Genomic DNA, 20,272 nt, shown 5'->3' on the forward strand with positions numbered 1-20,272 from the left:
GACTTCCTCTAGTCCATTTCCTCTGTCTCCATGTTCTGTATCTCTCTTGAGCTCCAAGTATCACAAACCCACCAAGACTTGAAGGCAAAGTACACAAAGGCCTACCCTCCTTCTCCCTCTGAGGATACTGTGCAAGACATGCTTAAGGAACCTATTGTTTCTGCAGTAGATTCAATATGAGCCAAGTGGAAACAAAATTATAGCATATTCCATTTCCCAAGAGTACCAAAAAGAGTCTGTGAAATTTGGGGGTTTTTGTAACATTTCTTCCAGATACTGACAAATTCTGTGATTTAAAGGAAGTTCAGATTTGCATCTATTGCTTGAGTGACAACAGACTGGCAAAACAAAATTTTGGTTCATTTCTCTCATTCCAGCAGGACAGCTGCTCCGCAGGAAAGGAATTATCACCATGAATCAACCATTTTAATTGACTGAAGTAAGTGGCATTCATGCTGAAATGGGAGGTCACACTGAACACTTGGAATAGAGGGAAAGAGATAAGGCGGAAGCCAAGTCAGACCCCAGTCAGTAGTTTAAAATATTTATGGAGAAAAAGCAGATAGGAGGATTCTCCAAGGTCAATGTTAAAGATTACTTTGCAAACTGGAGTGAATATAATTTTAGATGTAAATTAAAAAAAGCAAGTTAGTCAATTAAGAAGCATAGTAGATTTTTTAAAAAATCAATCCACTTGAATTTATGTGATACAATATTTAGCTAGAAAAACTATATTACTTCTCTACACTTAAAAATATCATCTTGTGGTCCAGGAGGTGGTGCAGTAGCTAAGGCACTAGACTCTCAAGCATGAGGTCTTGAGTTCAATCCCTGGCAGCACATGGCTGGTTCTTTCTCTCCTCCCATCTTTCTCATGAGTAAATAAATTCTTTTAAAAAATATCATCTTAACTGCTTACATTATGACAAAGAATTTTTCTAGTCAAAATCTCTTATTCATTTATATTAAATCAATCTTGATAGAATTTCAATTTACTATTTGTATAGTAGTAAAGTAATATAGGTATCTAACTCTATTAAATAACTGATTCAAAGTTACCTTAGCTGAAAACACACTACTGATCCTGAGTATCACTCTTTTCCTTTTGTGTTAAATGAAAAAAGTCTTTGTTTAAAGAATCTTGAAACCATAACATTTGTCATCTTGAATGACCTCTCAAAGTCACATTATAACCAGTTCCCTCACCTTAGAAATGACAATTTCAAATTTATAGATAATAGTTGGAATTAAAATAAAATCTCCAAGAGTGTGCAATAGGTTTGGCCCTGGCCCCCGCTACACTGAAGAAATCTTCAGTGCTGTACTCTCTCTCTCTCCCTCTCACTCCTTCTCTCCCTCTATGTATACATATAAAAGACACCTGAGAACAGTGACACCTCACAGACCACCAAAAAAAAAAAAATTCATCAAATTTGCAAGCACCTAGTGTAGACAGTGTGAAAGCACTATGATAGCATACATAATGAACTTACTCCCCATCCAGGATTCAGGCTATGGATATAGTGACCAAAGTTTAAACAGGAAATAGGGTAATTCTGATACACAAATACTGAAATGCTAAAACTTAAAACCCACACAGTATTATGACTCTACCACAGACCTGTGAGTTGAGGTTAAGTGAACTGCCACTTTAAAGACATGATGACAACAAATTTTTAGAAATGGGTACAATCCTGTGTCATTATCTAGACCAAAAAGAAAAGAAAAAACAAATATGGCCATTTCATGGCTTTACCCAATGCCAATGATTCTACACATAACAGAAGACATAAGAAAACCATATTAATTTCAGTCGCTGAGTAAGTACTCTACCTCCCAGCCTTCAATGTGAGACTGCCATTCTTCTAAAACTTCCAACTTCTCCATCTGTCTCTTGGCCTCATTTATATTGGAACAGACAGCTTTCATGGCTTGGAGGGCTTCCATCACCGCTGTGTAGTCACTGTGTTTCCTTGGAGTCCGTTTCAGTAACTCCTGTTTACACACACACACACACACACACACACACACACACACACACACACACAATAAAAATAAATAAAAATTATTCTTTGATCTTCAACTTTCTGGTTATAGCAGGTTCAAACTGACCAGAAAATGAAAACCACAAAGGTATTGAGAGCTACTTTTAGAAGTGACATCACAAGCTCCACAAAGATGAAGATTTAAAAAGAGGGAGTGGGGGACTTGAATCCATGAAAAAAGTTCTTCCCCATACTCACTACAGTCATTTTAAGTTCTCCCTCAGAATTACTTTGTTTTTAAAAATTAAATTAGATTTTTTCCTTTCAGTGTGTCAAATACCTTACCTGCAACAAGCAATTATTATAACTTTGTCTTTTGCTTCAACAGACAGTACATTTTTATATGCTGATTTAATTTCCTTTGCCTTTAAAAAATAAATCTTTAAATGAATAGCTTCACAATCCAAAACATATAATTTAAATATTGCATTGCCTTGTAATTTAAGAAACTATAAGAATGTCATCTGAGAAAGCAAAAAAAAAAAAAAAAACTCAAATAATACACTTTAGCAAAAAGAAAAAAAAAAGGAATCAATTCTATAATACCCAATCACTACTGCAAACAATTTAGTTTTTTATTTTCTCTTTTGTCAACAACACAGGTTCGTTCTCTGTGATGAATGAACTTTCATACATTTCAAAAATATATATATTTTTTTTGTTTTGGGAACTGTTATTTATGTTTTTTTTTCCATTCAGGATATAACAATTAGAGTAATCTTTGATCTTTTTAATACAGTAAAAGGTCTTGTTTTGCTTAGAAGTACAAATTAAACATCTTCTCCCACTGTCTAGACAGTTGTGACCACATTGCTTTTTAATTAGTCATTTGTTTCTTTACTACAGTTGCCATCATCATGTAACTAACACAATTATAGAAATCCTAAGGCAAGTCTTTAAAAGAATTGTCTTAATTCTTAACACACACTGGGAAAATATGCAGTTGTTAAACTCTACAGAATAGCTATTGTTGAAAATTTTCTCATAGACATTAACCTTGTTCTCATTATATTCATACTCAGGTCTGCAAAGCTACCACCAAAAGAATATACGTTACATTCTATACAAGATGTAAAAAAAATTCTACTAGATTAAAAATTCATAAAAATATATACAGACTTCTCCAGGAATGACAGAGCTGTAGAAATAGTTGTAAACTGTGTGAAGTGCATAAGTTAGTATGCAGTCCATTATTTGGGAGCCTATGAAATTATACCCAGTGGGATCTGTAGAGTTGACAGATGACTTCAGATAATATGAAAGAGTGGGAGTTGGGTGGTAGTGCAGCGGGTTAAGCGCAGGTGGCACAAAGCGCAAGGAATGAGATAAGGATCCCAGTTCGAGCCCCCGGCTCCCCACCTGCAGGGGAGTCTCACAGGCGGTGAAGCAGGTCTGCAGGTGTCTTTCTCTCCCCCTCTCTGTCTTCCCTTCCTCTCTCCATTTCTCTCTGTCCTATGTAAGAATGACAACAACAACAATAACGATAACAACAATAAAGAACAACAAAGGCAACAAAAGGGAAAATAAACAAATATAAAGGGAAAAAAATAAGAAAAAAATACGAAAGAGCAAGAAAAGCAACCAGTCATAATCTTATAAACTTTCTTGCCAATAACCCTGTGATGACTTTCTAACCCAATAATTTCAAGTTAGACAAATAAGACTAATCTATCTTTTATCTTTTTATGTATATTTTATTTACTTGATAGAGACAGATGGAGAGTGGAAAGGGAGCAAGAAGAGACAGAAGGACAGAGAGGAGAGGCACCTGCCGCTCTGCTTCACCACTGCTGAAGCTTCCACAAAGCAGGAGACAGACGAGGGGCTTGAAGCCTGGTCCTTGTGCACTATACAAGTGCAGTGAGCCAGGTGCACCACCATCTGGCTCCTAATCTCTTTTCTTTAATGTAAAAGTAGAACCTCTTAATGGTCTTCTCTGAATAAATAAAACTCTTCAAAACTGAAGACCATGAGAATCAGTATAATGTTTCAGTTGTTGCAGTTGATGGTATTTCAAACAATTACTAATAACAATATGTCCACTACAAAAGTTTTTTGTATTTTTCAAGTATGCTTTAGTTTTTCCTTGTGAAGGTAATTCACCCCAAAAAGGAAGAACTGGGAACACAGTGCCTATGGTGAAGGACAGTGGCAGTTAGGTACCCGGTGAGGTGAGGGGTGGTGACATCCACAATGAGGTGGGATGCAGTGCCCTGCAACAACAAACATGTAAATTCTATTTTCCCAAGAAAGTGAGCTAAATGAAACTTTAATATACCCATAACATTAGTGTCTTAATTAAGATCAATTAGTAACTAATAAAGGGCATGATCACAAAAGATACATAAATGATGGCTAACACCTATAAAATAAATACTAGGCTAAATGATTGTAAAAATTGTTTATTTTATTTTGCAATTTCTACACAAATGCACATATGTGTATGAATATAACTACAGGCTATAATTTTACCATCAATATCACTATAAAATTTTATAAGTGAAAACCCAAAACTTTAAGTGTTATATTATGGTCTCAGTCATACAGATAATAAGGAGAATGTTTAGTATGCAAACTAGATTTTCTATGTTCTGCCACCACCTTAAACATTCTAAGGTAATACTATCCTTTCAAAGTCATAGTTTCAAGAATTGCTTGTCTAACTTATTCATAAAGTCTGTCTGCCCAGGCAACAGTAAAACATTACAGTATGTTTTTCATAATAAAAATTTTGGTACTGTAATGAAGCAATAATGTATTTCAACAATTGAAAGTGATATCTTTCTTTCTTCCTTCCTTTCCTTCTTCCTTTCTTTCTTTTTCTCATGCACCAGGACAGCAAAGCTGCCCCCATCGTCTCTCCACAGCCTCTGTTTTGTTTACCAAACCCATTCCAACTTTTTACATTGTCTTTTCCCTTTCTGTCCTTGTTTCTTAAGTTTTGCCTGTCAGACCCGGTATTCATCCTTCTCTTTTTGGCTTATCTCATTTAGCATTATTGGCCAAGCTTCATCCAAGAAGAAGCAAAGGAGAAGTCTTTATCATTTTAACCATAAGCAGTATTTCATTGTGTATGCATACCAAAATCTTCAATCTTCTAGGTTTGATTAGTAACGTCACTGCACCTTGTAACGTTTATTGCCTCATGCCCCCTTCACACCCATTACCTAGTAACAATGATGTAAAAACTAGTCTCTGAAAGTCTTTCTTTGACCTTTCATAAAGTCACTAGTGTTAAAGGGAGTCAATCTACAGAAAGCTAATGTACAAAAGATTAAAAATATGTTAGGGGGGCCAGGCAGTGGCGTACTTGGTTAAGCGCACATTATAGTGAAGAAAGAAAACTTGACGAGTGGTGGAGCAAAGCTGCAGGTGTCTCTCTGTCTCTCCCCCTCTGTCTTTCCTCCCCTCCCAATTCCTCTTTGTCTCTATGAAATAATAAAATATTTATGCAATAATAAATAAAAATATTAAATATTAAATAATAAATATTTAAAAGACATGTTATTAAGGTGATATATAAATTGGTCAGAATTAACTTTATGAAATCTATTGATATTTAAATTAATTCACTTAATTTTGTTTTGTTTTTTACTAATAACTATGCTCTTCCCTTTATGCAGAATGTCAAACTGTTGAGGGGGGGTGGGTACCATTTGAAAAGATGACCAAAATGTGCAGGTACAAAGAAATGCTACAATGAAATAAACACATAGAATACCTTTAAAATAAGAGGGTACTTGCATATCCTTTGTATTGGTGTTACTAAATACACTTCAAGCGGAATATCTGTGTTATTCCGTCCTCCGAGTAGCATGCAATTCTGGAATGGGAATAAACACAATTAGTTAAATATCTTAAACCTGAGTCTGTGAAGCTTTCTACTATCATAAGATTTCATGCTAAAACCTTTTGAAGATATGTCTCTTTATAGATTTTCCCCCTTCTGAGGATACTATATCTAGTAAAAATGTGTGTGTGTGTGTGTGTGTGTGTGTGTGTGTGTGTGTGTGTGTGTGTGAAAGAGAAATTCTTTCTTTTTTTACACAGAGACAGTGAAAGAGACCACAATGCCAAAGTTTCTGTCAATGTGGAAGAGAAATAATTTTAACTTTCGTATATGTAACAGAACTTACGTGGTATAAAGTCTAAAAACAGAAGGCTATAAATAAGGATGAAGATGGATGAAAAACTAAATGTACAGATGAAGGTGGTAAATGAGTAGCTAGCCCAGTATACAAACAGATATAGTATACAAACAGATATAGCTAGATCCTGCTAACAAAAGGAGGTAGAGTGGTGTGGTGGTGTATTGTGGATGAATAGGCCAGGGCAGCAAGACAGCTCACCTAGAAGGGTGCCTGCTTTCCCATGTGCCCAACCTAAGTTCTAGCTCTACACCCCACCCCACCCCCACCACTGGGGGAAACATCATGATGTCACGTCACTCTTTTTCTATCTTTAAAAGGCAGCATGAAACACTTCAATCCCAGCAAGAACCCAAGACAGAAGCATAGGTACAAAGTCAACAGAATTTCAACCTATGCTTTATCACTCTCACCAGTGATACATCGCAAACTGATTTCAAAATTCCAATGTTCCTCTCCGTCAAGTTTTAACCAAGTGATCTGTAAATCACTCTTAAGTATAATCCTCACCACACTGGCCAGTCAGTCTCAGAGAAGAAGTTATGATTTAGACACAATATTGGTGTGAAAATATGCCCCTGAAATGTTATAATTTTCTAAGACATTTCAATCACTAATAAATAAAAGGGGGAGCACAAGTATTGTTCTATATCCATTGAAAGGAGATTATCAAGAGCGGAGCAGGCAACGGTGGACATGGATATGGAAACTATGATAGCAACTGAGCCCGCCACTATCCTAAGCAATGCAGCTTCCGCTCTAATTTCTACCTCCAAGTCAGCAAAAAGCAAATCCTTAACTTTGAGTTCACCCAGATACCTTAGGTAGTAGACAAGCAAAAATCTAAAAAAAAAAAAAAAAAAAAAAAAAAAGATTCATGTTCTTTGGGAGTTTGACTCCCCCTCCTCATGCAGTCCATTTGTCGCCAATATTCTTTCCAACTCTGGTATTTTCCCTGTAGAATTCTTTAAAGCGAAATTACCTCAACACACTATATTTCCGGTGATGTTTCAGAGTCCCTAAGTCAATCACTCCCTTACCTACCTCCTATTGAAGCTCAAGACTTAGAACCTAGTATTACTCCTCCCCCCCTACCCCCGCTCTTTTTATTCAATAGGACAGAGAGAAATTGAGAGGGAAGGGGGAGATAGAAGAAGATAAAACACCTGCAGACATGTTTCACCACTTGTGAAGCATCCCGCTGCAGTTGAAGAACTGCAGCTCGAACACGCGTCCTTGCGCGTATCCTTGCGCATAGTACTGAGTGTGCTTAAACTGGAGCGCCACCACCCGGCTCCATATTACTTCTCTGAGCATAAGTGATCTAGATTGGGAACTTTTTTCATAGTAGCAGGGTCTGGGTATTGCATTAAAATGGCTGGTAAGAGTTAGCTCTCTGTGTAACTATACATAAAGATAATTCCCAGAACCTGGTGGTGGCACACCTGGTAGAGTGCACACATTACCGTGTGCAAGGACCTGGATCCAAGCCCTTGTCCCTACCTGACAGGGGGCTGGTTTCACAAGTAGTGAAGCAGGTGTCTCTATTTATACACATATATCCTCCTTGCTTTTCATTTTCTCTCCATCTCTATCTACAAAAAGAAGAAAAAAAAAGAAAGAAAGAAAAAGAAAGGCCTCTGGGAGTGGTAGATTTACCATCTAGGTACCAAACCCCAACAATAACCATGGTGGTGATTAAAACATTTTTACAATATTATTTCCTTTTTAATTAATTAGTTAATTAATTAATTTTGGATAGAAACAGAGAAATTGAGAGAGAAGGGGAAGGCAGGGAGAGACATACCTACAGCACTGCTTCAGCTTTTATGAAGCTTCCCCCCCTGCAGGTAAGGACTGGAGGCTTGAACCTGGGTCCTTGCAAGCTATAATGTGTGTGCTCAACCAGGTGTGCCACCAGCCAGCCCCCAAAGATTATTTCCTAAATAACTTCTCAGATTAATTGATCATTAATTTACTGAGGTGGCAGGATGTTCAAGTACCCAAAATAATACTAGCACCCGAAAGTTCTGAATTCATACACATATTGCAAGGAATGATTGTTAATATCACCACTTTTTTTAATAAGGACTAGCACACTAGAGATAATAGCTTCCTAAAGTTATCCAGATAATCATCTACAAACTAACATTTGTGACTTTGAATATGACTTTACTTAATTTAATAGGTAACTAGAACAAGTCACTTTGTTGAGAAAAGCATGTATTCAATAAAACAGCCAAGCTCCAACACTTTATTTATTTATTTATTTGTTTATTTATTGCTTCCAGGGTTATTATGGGAGCTCAGTGCCCACACTACCAATCCACTGCTCCTGGAGGCCATTTTCTCGACTAATTTTTTGGCTAGGACAGAGAGAAATTGAGAGAGATGGGGAAGAGAGAGAGAGAGAGAGAGATACCTGTAGACATGCTTCACCACTTGTGAGGCGACCCCTCTGTAGGTGGGGAGCCAGGGGCTTGAATGGGAATCCTTGTGCAGGTCCTTGCATTTCTTAACCCAGTGTGCTAACCACCCACCCGCCTCTACCTCCCAGCACTTTATAAAACAGAGATCCAACATTTCAGCAGCATAGGAGTCTCTGGACATAGCAGAGAGATCAGAAAACCCTCCTCTTTCAAAGCAAGTACAAAGCTAGAAGTGGTTATAAACCTTCTCAGGGTGTTAGAAATCAGCTAAAGTCAAATAAATCATTTATTCATGAAATCTAGTGAACTTCAGGTAAGAGTCAGAGAAACTAGGGGCCTAGAGACAGCTCATCTGTTAATGAACTCAGATTATCATACACAGAGACCCATGGTCAAGCTTCCAAGGCATCACATCAAAACACACGTCCATAAAAAGTCTGTACACAATCAAGCTCCACAGCACTTTAGAATAATTAAAAATGAATGTTGTCTGACTTTTCTATATTAGCAAATAACTCTCTGAAATAACCTCTCATATGTAGTACCTTCAAGAATCTTCATTATCAAAGTCACTTACTCTCCCAAGAGTCATTAACGAGCAAATAGATAAACCAAAGATGATAGTATATCCATGCTGTGTAATACTAACCAGCAATAAAAATCAATGGAATATGGTATATGGGCTACCATAAAAATGAACGTCAATAACACTTTACTCAACAAATAAAGCACTTCAAAAGTACAGTATATTATTCTATTGATATGAAGTCTTCAGAAAATAGCAAATGTATATAGGTTGCTTTGAGCTAACAGTGAGAGTGAGGTGAGCTGAGCTGTAAAAAGACACCTGGTTAAGTGCACACATTACAGTGCACAAGGATCTAGGTTTGAGCCCCTGTCCCCCACCTGCAGAGGGAAAGCTTCACAAGTGGTGAAGCAGGGCTGTAGGTGTCTCTATGTCTCTCTCCCTCTCTACCTCCCCTTCCCCTCTCAATTTCCCTCTGTGTCTATTCATATAATAAATAAATATCTTTTTAAAAAATAAAAAGAAATGAGGGATTTTGGGGAGGCATAAAAATACGTCCTAAGGATAGCTGCTCAACTCCACAATTTGTTAACTACCACTAAATTGTACAGTTATAACGTGTTCCTCTCTGGCAATCAGACTGTATTCAAACAACTGCCAAAACTGCATTTATTTCAGTCCCTCTAATGGAAAGAAATGCACACTCTTTTCTTCCCATGAAAACTGAGTAAGGAAATGTGTATTTAGGAGAAAGGTCAATCCTTAAATTTCTTTTCTACTATACCCATGATTTGTTTCCTTCCTGTTACTGACTCACTTAAAACTCTAGAGGAAGCGCTGGGGCTTAGTCCTAGCACTACAAATCCAAAAGAGGACTTTTTTCCCCCTACTCAATGAACTATAGGATAGAGAGAAATTGAGAGAGGAGGAGAAGAGAAATATGGACTCCTGCAGACCTACTTGTGAAGCTTCCCCCTGCCCCCCGCAGGTGGGGAGCCGGTGTTTGAACCCAGATCCTTGCGCAGTCCTTGCTTTTAGTACAATGTATATTTAACTGGGTGCACCACTGCCCAGCCCCCGACCAGCAATTTTCTATACTAGATTTATTGGTAGATAACATCTTATGCATAAATATGTACTTACCAAAAGAAATGTCCGGATTGTTCTTATTTTGTTAAGTTCAAGAAGCAATTTTTGTGCCTTCTCATGGTTACTGCAATATTCATCATAGATACGAAACTTATCTTTCTGTGAATTCAAACAAGGATAAATTAGGCGGTTTATTAAGTATTTTGATATATTTTTACCCCCACCCAATATTTTGATATTTTAACACATGTGATATCTATGAACAAAATCTATTCATATTTCAAGAACTATGCATTGTACATAGAAATTACTTTGGGGGGGATAAGTGGCGCATCTGGTCAAGCACACATATAACAATGTGCGAGGACCCAAGTTCAAGCCCCCAGTCCCCACTTGCTTCATCAGTGGTGAAAAGGGGCTGCAGGTATCTCTCTGCCTCTTTCTCCTCTGTTTCAGCCTCCCCTCTCAATCTCTCTCTGTCTCTATCCAATAATAAAATAACTAAATTTATAAAAAGAAATTATGTTATTTCCCTGGTAAATAAATGAAAAGTAGCCTAGAAAATGAGACAAATGTAAGTTGTAGGTTACTGGCACAAGCAATATCCCAAGTGGTAGCAAAGCACAGAAGAGAGAACACTTACCTCAGCTAGGAAGATTCAGATATATATAGGAGGGGGGAGAAGTGTGTGTGTGTGTTTTATTATTTATTAGTTTGTTTTTATTGCCACCAACATTATTGCTGGGGCTCACTGCCTGCATAAAACTTGGTGACAATTTTTATCTTTCTTTTCTCTTTTTTTTGATAGGACAAAGAGAAATTGAGAGGGAAGGGAAAGGTAAAGAGGGAGGGAGAAGGACAGAGAGAGATTGAGAGACAGAGAGAGAGAGAGGGAGAGATGCCTGCTGCACTGTTTCACTGCTTGTGAAGCTTCTCCCTTGCAGGTGGAGTTGGGGACTTGAACCTGGGTGCTTGCACATGCTAACATGCATGCCTTGATACAGTTTTTGTGAAAGAAATACAAAGTAATATGAAGATGCATCTATGACTCCCAGACAGGAAAAAAGGAAGATGTTTTTTAGGTAAAGGGAAAAGTCATATGAGATCATATAGAAACAGAAAAACATCTTGCCCTGCATTTCACATGCACCAACTTAGACATAGTTGAAGTGGGACATGACAAAGTGGAAACTATTCAACCAGTGATAAACAAACACCAGTGAAACTTGAAGAGAATATGCATGAGTAGTCACTTCAGAGAGAGATATCAGCTTATAAAAAGTCAGAAAATGGTAGCTACCTTTTAATAGCTATGATTTGCAAAGGATGTAAATTGTAAAATGTGACGTGGCAGCAAACACAATACTGAGTGACAACCTCAAAGGCAGTCATGAGCAGTGATAGACAAACTTGGTATTAACATAAAGATTTGCTAGCAAAAAAGAATGCTGCTGTCATAGATATAAAAGTATTACTTTCAAGAATAGAGGAATTTCACCATCTGGATCTCTAAATTCTCCATTTGTAAGCTTCTCCCTAAGTGAGTTATAGTCAGTATCTATCAAAGCAGGAAAATACAGGAGGAAGGTAAGAAAATTTTATTTACCAAATACTTAGAAATGTCAAAAGACATACATTTAGAATTTTCCATAGTTATTTTTATGCCTGTGGAAACTGTATCAAATTACTTGATTCAAGAGATGGTATAAACCAAAATAAAATAAACTTCAGGAATAGTCTTGCTAAATTCATGGATGACAGATTCATAATGTGTTGCAGAGGAAGTGGAGGTCAGGGTGCGAGATTCCCATGTGCAGCCTTGTTCTGACAGAACAACTGCTCCAGCTGGCAGAAGATTCCACAGCATGAAATGAAACAGTCTGGGCTATGTGGACACAAACACACACAGTTCCCAGTCATGTCAAGAAAAACACAGCTTTACCTTGCTACATTTAAACTCATCTCTACCTTTTACTAGACTTGTTGTTATCAAATATTTCCTAATTATAAAAATAGTATATTCAGAGACTTCTCACTGCATTCATAACAAGACACATGTAGAGGTCAGGCAGTGGTACACCTGGTTATGCACACACCTTATAGTGCACAAGGACTAGGGTTTTGTTATGATGTTTATTTTTTTCTAATTTTTATTTATAAAAAGGAAACACTAGAAAAACCAAATAAGAGGGGTGCAACTCCACACAATTCCTGCCACCAGAACTCCGTATCCCACCCCCTCCCCTGATAGCTTTCCTATTCTTTAACCCTCCGGGAGTATGGTCATTATGGGATGCAGAAGGTGGAAGGTTTGGCTTCTGCAATTGCTTTCCCGCTGAACACAGGCATTGGCAGGTCGATTTAAGCTCCTGGCCCCCACCTGCAAGGGGAAAGGCTTCAGGAGTGATCAAGTAGGGCTGCAGGTGTCCATCTCTTTTCCTGTCTCCCCCACCCTTCTAAATTCCTGCCACTATTGAATAAATGAATGAATGAATGAATAACTGTTTAAAAAGAGAACACATTAAAATAGAATCTACATATAAAACTATAAACTACTAGATGAGTAGCTCATAGAGCTCACTGATTAGCCATCTGCATGACCAGTTTTGAGCCTGAACTCCACTTCATTAAAGGAAGTTTCCGTGACAATGGTTCTCTCTGTGTGTCTCTTTCTCTCTCTTGTTTACTCACTCATTCTATCTAAAAAAAAAAAAAATCATTGTATGAAATTCTACATAAAAAGCAAAATTTGTCAGGAAGGTTAGTTCACTGTGTAAGAGCAGTAACTCACATGCCTGCGGCAGTGTTGTGGACTTTCTCTTTGCCCCTGCTGTGTCTCTCATAAACATTAGTAAATAGATAAAAATGGATTTATCTGATTCACTTACACTTCTAAACAAAAAAAATTAAATAGCATTTTGATAGATAAATTAATTCTATTTAACATTCTAAAAATTGGGGGGGCAGATAGTGGTGCACTTGGTTGAGTACACAGCTTACAAGGCACAAGGATCCATGTTCAAGCCCCTGTCCCCCATCCCCCACAGAGGGAAAGCCTCACAAATGGTGAAGCAGTGCTGCAGGTGTCTCTCTCTCTCTGCTTATCTCCCCCTCTCAATTTCCCTGTCTCTTCCTCAATAAAATAAATAATTTTTAAAAGATATTCTAAAAAGTGGCATCAGTACAAAAATATAAATGTATTTTTGCATGAATGTCCTTTAGCTATGAAAACCATTTTTAAGCCATACATAGATGGCTTTCCAGGTTACAAACCTGTCATAGAAAAATGTTAGTGGATTGTGTATAAAGAGATGGAACTAAGAAAACAAGCATGGTATAATTTGAAACAACTAAGTACTGACTGTTTATTTTTTCTGTACATCTCTATACAATCTTCTGAGATGCAAGCATTTGCTGACCTAGAGGTGTCAAGTTCGCTCACCTCCAGGTCTGTCATGAGACAGTTAACAAGGAAACATTCCAACTAATAAAAAAAATTAAAAACTCATCACACCATTATAAGAGTTAAGTTTTCCTGCTGCAAAAGAGAAATGTTCTATGTTTGAGGAAAACATAAAAATCCATTCATTAAGAACAGCCTGCATATTCATTAGAATTCAAAGCTTCAGAGAATGTGAAGAACTAACTAGTTGGGGCAAAATAAAAGGCTGTTTATTCTTCGCTGAATAAAATGGATGATGTGAGGCACTTGCCCCTTTCCTGGCTTCAAGTGGAAGATTTCAATGGCCTTAAAGAACCCGAAACTTTCAGTGTCACATTTTACTTCTGACACTGAATTAACAATCCTACTATTCCAAAAGCTAACCCTAATAATCAAGGAGGGAACAGATTTCAAAGTAAGTAGAAACTTATCCTACAAAGTAAAGAAAGCATGTTCCCACTTCTTGTTGAGCACTGGGTTCTGGATGTAAACATTCTTCCACAACTTTTAAAAATTCTTTGTGTACTGCAAGGATATCTTCAATGTTTGAAAACAGCATCTGTAAAGAAATAAATGTGTCAGAAAAAAAAATAAATAAACATGTCAGTACAATAATGAAACGAATTAGTAGAAACAGGAGTTTATATGAGTGTAGAATTTTCTTTCTTTTATTTATTTCTTATTATTTTATTTATTGGATAGTAACAGCCAGAAATAGAGAGGGAATGTGGTGATAGAGAGACAGAGACAGAGACACCTGCAGCACTGCTTCACCACTCACAAAGCTTTACCCCTGCAGGTGGGGACCGGCAGTTTGAACCCGGGTCCTTGTATGTTGTAACATGTGCATTTAACCAAGTGCAGCACCACCCAGTCCCTGGAATTTTCTTTCCATAGCCATTCCTTCCTCACACCTAGCTCGTCGGTCATCTTCTCTATACCTAAATAACTCTGGGAACCTGGAACCTATTCCTGTCTTCAGGAGAAAAAAGTAAGTGACAAGATATAAGTGTCGCAGTAAAAACTAAAGGGAGTCTGGGGAGTTGGGCGCTAGCGCAGCAGATTAAGCACATGTGGAGCACAAAGCACAAGGACCAGTGTAAGGATCCCAGTTCTAGCCCCCGGCTCCCCACCTGCAGCGGAATCGCTTCACAAGTGGTGAAACAGGTCTGCAGGTGTCTATCTTTCTCTCCCACTCTTTGTCTTCCCCTCCTCTCTCCACTTCTCTCTGTCCTATCCAACAACGACAACATCAATAACAACAACAATAATAACTACAACAATAAAACAACAAGAGTAAGAAAAAAAATAAATATTAAAAAAAAAAAACTAAAGGGAGTCTGGAGAGCTAGTGTCCTATGGTGAAGCAGGATGACTGTTGGTGGGTCAGTGACACCCGTCTTGAAGAAAGGTACCCTTGTAGCAACCACAATCTTTGTTGAATCAATATTCTCTCAATAAAGTGACACTGACATTGGAAAACAAAAACCAAAACAATATTAAAGATATTGTGTTGCAGGCAAAAGAGTGCAGGCGAAAGTATTGGTGGGGTAGGATCCTGACACACGACATTAGAAAGGACCTTCATTGGGGGTGAGAGTGTTTTGACAGTGTTTATCAGAGGGAGATGAGAAACTGTACCCATATGTCAGCAACATGACTCTAATCTATTAAGCCTCCAATAAAATGATGTATTTAAAAAAAAAAAAAGATTCACACGGGAGTCTTTCCACCACAGGAAAGAGGAGTTGGGACAGTTAGAACATTTACAGACTCATTTTGCAGCTGTAGAATGAGTCAACTCAGAAGTAAAGAGAATAGCTTGGATGGTAGAACCAAGAGCTCAAAAGAGCATGGCAATTGTACTGATGTCCCCAAGTCACCAGTTTCTTCCATACGGAATCCCTAATATGAAAATCACTGTATCTTTACATCAATTTGAGCGGTGAGTGCCTTTTTCTTGCTACCAAAAACACACACAAGAGAGAATACACTCATGATAAGAGAAATTTGAAAATAATGTTTAACTTTTGGAGAAGTGAACTCAGGTGAACCTATAAAATTCTTGGGAATGTTTTTTTTTTTATTTGCAATAAAGAACAACAGCAAGTTAGCAACAAAACTAAAATATTAGTGAATTACAGAACTTCAGTAGTAGTGGTTATAGAACACTTAATTTTCACTTAGCATACCATCCATTTTTGGGAAAAGTCACAGCTTTCTTTTTCTCCAGTTCATAATGAAGTACATACACATTTGTATCTGATTTGTAGATTTTCTTTTCTGCACCAGTGGACCATCCAAATAGTTTGTTGTTAAGTGGTCACAGACACTGGATGGCCACATTCTGTCTGACAGAGCCACCTCTAGCAAGTGTGCTGCTTCTCATACACAGAAGTTCCTTCCTCTCCGGTTTATTGTTCCTCCTCTTCTCAAGTATTTCCTGAGCCCTCACAAGACAATGCTTTTGTGTTTTCTAGGTCATTTTATTAACCCCCATTTCTTGCTCCAAACCCCAGTGTCTTCTTTGTCAATTAATACCAACACAAATGATAATTTCACATATAATATTTTATCTGAGGGGAACTTGTGCTAGGGTCAAGGGCCAGTTGCACATCCTCACCTTCACTGTTTCTTCTGTTACATTTTTATCGACTTTTGACGCTGCACACTGGTTCATTCGGTGTAAGAAGGCCTGCAAGAAACAGGAAAAGGTACCATGAAGACAAAAATCAAACTAATACAATAGCTGGGTGTTGATTACAATTTAAAATCTTTTAAAAAAAAAGCCAAAGTCTAAAAATCCAATCATTGTTCAATATAATGCATGGCTTTGTTTATAAAACCTAAAAAAATTCTTGTGCATTGCTGCATCTTCCTGGGATTTACATAGCCTTGCAATTTGAGGGGAAGGTTGAAAGCAATTACACGTGTCTGAATTGAATTTTGCACCAGGGTCTCAGAGTTCTGTGGTAAACATTTAAAATCAGATGTTTCCTAAATTTCTAAGTCTTGGGAGACATAAAAGAAACAAAAGCTAAGAAAAGTTACATTACTGATGAAAAGCAAAAAGCTCAGAGATGGTAAAGTAACTCCTTTAGAACTGAGAAAAAAGGGAGAGAGAAAAATATTAAGAGGCAATAGAAAGGTTCTGGGCAAGTGGCATAATGGTTATGCAGAAGGACTTCCACTCCTGAGGCTCAGATGCCCCAGATTCAAACCCCAGCTGCATCTAAGCCAGAGCTGAACAGTGAGTGCTCTGGTTAAAACCCAAAAACAAATAAATAAATAAATACATTGAAAAGGGTATTAATAAAAAGAAAGCAATAGAATGATGTATCTTTAACTCATACTTCTCCCCCACTGGCACTACATAAACACATACACAATCAAAGTTTTAGCAAGTCACAATTAGTATTTCTGGGATCAGCTCAGTTCTTCCCATAGCCCTATGGCAGTGAAATAAATTCATTAGTATTTCAAAGATTTAGACTCTTCTTAATGGTGATTAAATCTTGACCCAGGACTACATAAGCTATTATTTTTCCCAAGAAAAGAAAGGAGTAAAAAGTTATTTGGGGGTGTGAAAGATAGCATAATTGTTATGCAAAGAGACTCTCATGCCTGAGGCTACAAAGCCCAGGTTCAATTCCCCTACTTCACCAAAAGTCAGAGCTGAGCAGTGCACAGATGAGAGAGAGAGAGACAGAGAGACAGAGAGAGAGAGAGAGAGAGATGGAGAGAAACAGACAAACTCTGGACTGTGATCTCAGACTGACAGGGACTCAGAGGTTACACAGGCTCCTGTGCTAAATATGAATAGACATGGACCCTGGATCCCATAGATGGGGTCAACAGTTAGTGGTATTTATATACTTCTCTCAAATTGGGAGCTACTCTCTGCCCTAACCCAGATTTCTAGCCCTATTCTCAACTCTGACACCATCTTCCCAGGCAATTTTTTTAGTCCACCTGCACCTCATGCTAGCTATCAGGCTCAGGCGAAAATTACAGATGTCATAGGCCTCTTAGAACATACCCAAAATAGACACCCTAGCTTCTTCCTATACAAAGACCCCTTGTTTCATTTGCTCTATTCCTACCTTTGGGTTCCTGTTTATTAAACAATTTTTCCTGCTTTATATCTTACCACCTTTTAGCCAACAAGTTACAGACACTACTAGGATTCCATCCTGACTTCCCTGGGCAAACAACTTCATCAATGTGTCCCATAACCTCATCTCTCCAGAGCCCTACTTCACTAGGGAAAGACAGAAGCAGGCATGGATCCACCTGCCAATGCCCATGTCCAGAGGAGAAGCAATTACAGAAGCCAGACCTTCCACCGTCAGCACCCCATAAAAATCCTTGCTTCATACTCCCAAAGGACTATAGGATAGGGAAACTCCCAATGGAGGAGAGGGGTTATCAACCTCTGGTGGTGGGGACTAAATGGAACTGTACCCATGTCATCCATGTCATCTTATCATTATTAAATCACTAATACAAATTTTAAAGAAGGGGGTTGGGGTAGGAACACAGACCTTTGGTGATGGGAATGGTGTTAGTACACACTTCTAAAAATTAAAATTAAATTTAAAAAAATTAAAGAGAGAGGGAGAGATAAAGAGATGGATATTTGTACTGAATCTTGAAAGAGAAAGTTTAGAGAGAAAAGATGTATCTTCAGCAAAGTTGGTCTACGTTTTTTTAACTGTGACTAGGGTTATTGCTGTGGAGTTTGGTACTGGTACAACAAACCCACTGTTCCCAGTGACCACCACCCCCCTCCAACTCTGCCTGGTCCTGCATTCATTTGTTTTAACTTTTTTATTTGGTGATAGAGACAAAGAGAACTTAAGAGGGAAAGAAAAAATAATGAGAAAGAGAGACACCTGGAGACACCACTTGTGAAATTCCCCCTCTGCCCTCCATAGGTGGAGAACAGAAGGTTGAACCCAAGTTCTTGTTTTTTTTTAAAACTTTTTTTTATATTTATTTATTCCCTTTTATTGCCCTAGTTTTGTTGTTGTGGTTATTATTGTTGTTATTGATGTCACTGTTGTTGGATAGGACAGAGAGAAATGGAGAGAGGAGGGGAAGACAGAGAGGGGGAGAGAAAGATAAGACACCTGCAGACCTGCTTCACCGCTTATGAAGCGACTCCCTTTCAGGTGGGGTGCTGGGGGCTCCAACTGGGGTCCTTATTCCAGTCCTTGTGCTTTGCGCCACGTGTGCTTAACCCGCTGTGCTACCGTGAACCCAAGTTCTTATGCATGTTAATCCTTGTCTGTCTTAACAGCTGCACACAGAATGGCAACATAGCTCACCTAAATACTTACTTCTGTTGCCATGTGAGAAATGCAGATTTGGCCCTGGTCCCCACTGCACTGAATAAAGCTTTGGTACTGTGGTGTCTGTCTCCTCCCCCGCCCCCTGTTTAGGTCGCTATCTAAAAGGGAGGAGGAGGAGGAGAAGAAGAAGAAAATAAATGAATATACAGTTGTACCCAGGGCCTGCCAAGTCAGGGTGTGACTACAAAGCCCACCAACTTCCCAAGGCACAGCAGTGGCTCTGGGGAAACTCTGACTACCGTATCAAACCAGTGAAAATTAGAGCAAGAATCCCATTTTGGCAAGCTACAATTACAAGGATTTAATAGCTTAACAAAACTCGGGATTATTCATGCTGTTTCAAAACTTTTACATTCACGATATTACTAGTAAGAATATTAAATAAGGGCTTGGATAGTGACATACCAGGCTAAGTGCACATATCACCATGCACAAGTACCCAGTTTCAAGCCATTGGTCCCCACCTGCAGGAGGAAAGTTTCACGAGTGGTGAAGCTGGGATACAGGTGCCTCTCTGTCTCTCTTACCTTCCCCTCTCAATTTCTATCTGCCTCTATCCAATAATAAATAAACAAATTGTTACAGAAGAATGAAATAAGTAAGTCTAAAGGTCTTAGCACTAGCATTAGTGTGAACATTATCTTTTTCTCCCAATTCAAATCAGTTCACCTTTCATGTTTTATATATACAAAGCCACATCAGTGCTACTAGTCACACTGAAATAAATGAAATGAGTAAAGAGCCATCAGGTGTCACCTTAATGCTTCACTAGAAATACACAATCCATTTAAAGCATTTTTTCTAGCACAGGTATAGCTGGTGATGAAGAGAGAGGTTGTGAATCATCCTACTTGATGAGCCCATTTTAATTATGATTGCTCTGTGTTCTTTTCCATTTTAGTTTCACTTTACTGGCATATTTCTCCCTATAGTCATACCTAAAATGCTCTTTAGCTTTTTCCATTTAATCTTAAAATAACGTGAGTAGTTCAGTGGCCTAGCTTACATTTCATGTTGACCACATAGTAAACAGGTAGCTTCTCATGCAAGCAAAATTTAAACTTTACCTCCACATGTATAAACTTTTTCTTTTTTTTTCCTTTAATGATCTTTATTTATTTATTGCGTAGAAACAGCCAGAAATCAAGAGGGAAGGGGGAGATGGACAGGGAGAGAGACAGAGAGACACCTACAGGCCTACTTCAGCACTTGTGAAGCTTTCCCCCTGCAGGTGGGGAC

At 38.1% G+C, this 20,272-nt stretch overlaps 1 protein-coding gene across 3 annotated transcripts in view; it reads right to left on the reverse strand.

Moving 5' to 3' along the window:
- PREX2 (phosphatidylinositol-3,4,5-trisphosphate dependent Rac exchange factor 2) overlaps positions 1-20,272 on the reverse strand; it is a 300,270-nt gene that overhangs the window by 206,346 nt on the left and 73,652 nt on the right. For all 3 annotated transcript variants that reach the window (XM_060200550.1, XM_007527146.3, XM_060200558.1), the window contains exons 2-6: positions 16,303-16,374; positions 14,116-14,238; positions 10,292-10,396; positions 5,767-5,868; positions 1,834-1,995 (exon numbers count right to left, since the gene is read on the reverse strand). In XM_060200550.1, the coding sequence (XP_060056533.1) occupies positions 1,834-1,995; positions 5,767-5,868; positions 10,292-10,396; positions 14,116-14,238; positions 16,303-16,374 (564 nt within the window). The remainder of the gene's footprint in view (positions 1-1,833; positions 1,996-5,766; positions 5,869-10,291; positions 10,397-14,115; positions 14,239-16,302; positions 16,375-20,272) is intronic.

This window comes from Erinaceus europaeus, chromosome 1 (assembly GCF_950295315.1).
Source record: "Erinaceus europaeus chromosome 1, mEriEur2.1, whole genome shotgun sequence".
NCBI lineage: Eukaryota > Metazoa > Chordata > Mammalia > Eulipotyphla > Erinaceidae > Erinaceus > Erinaceus europaeus.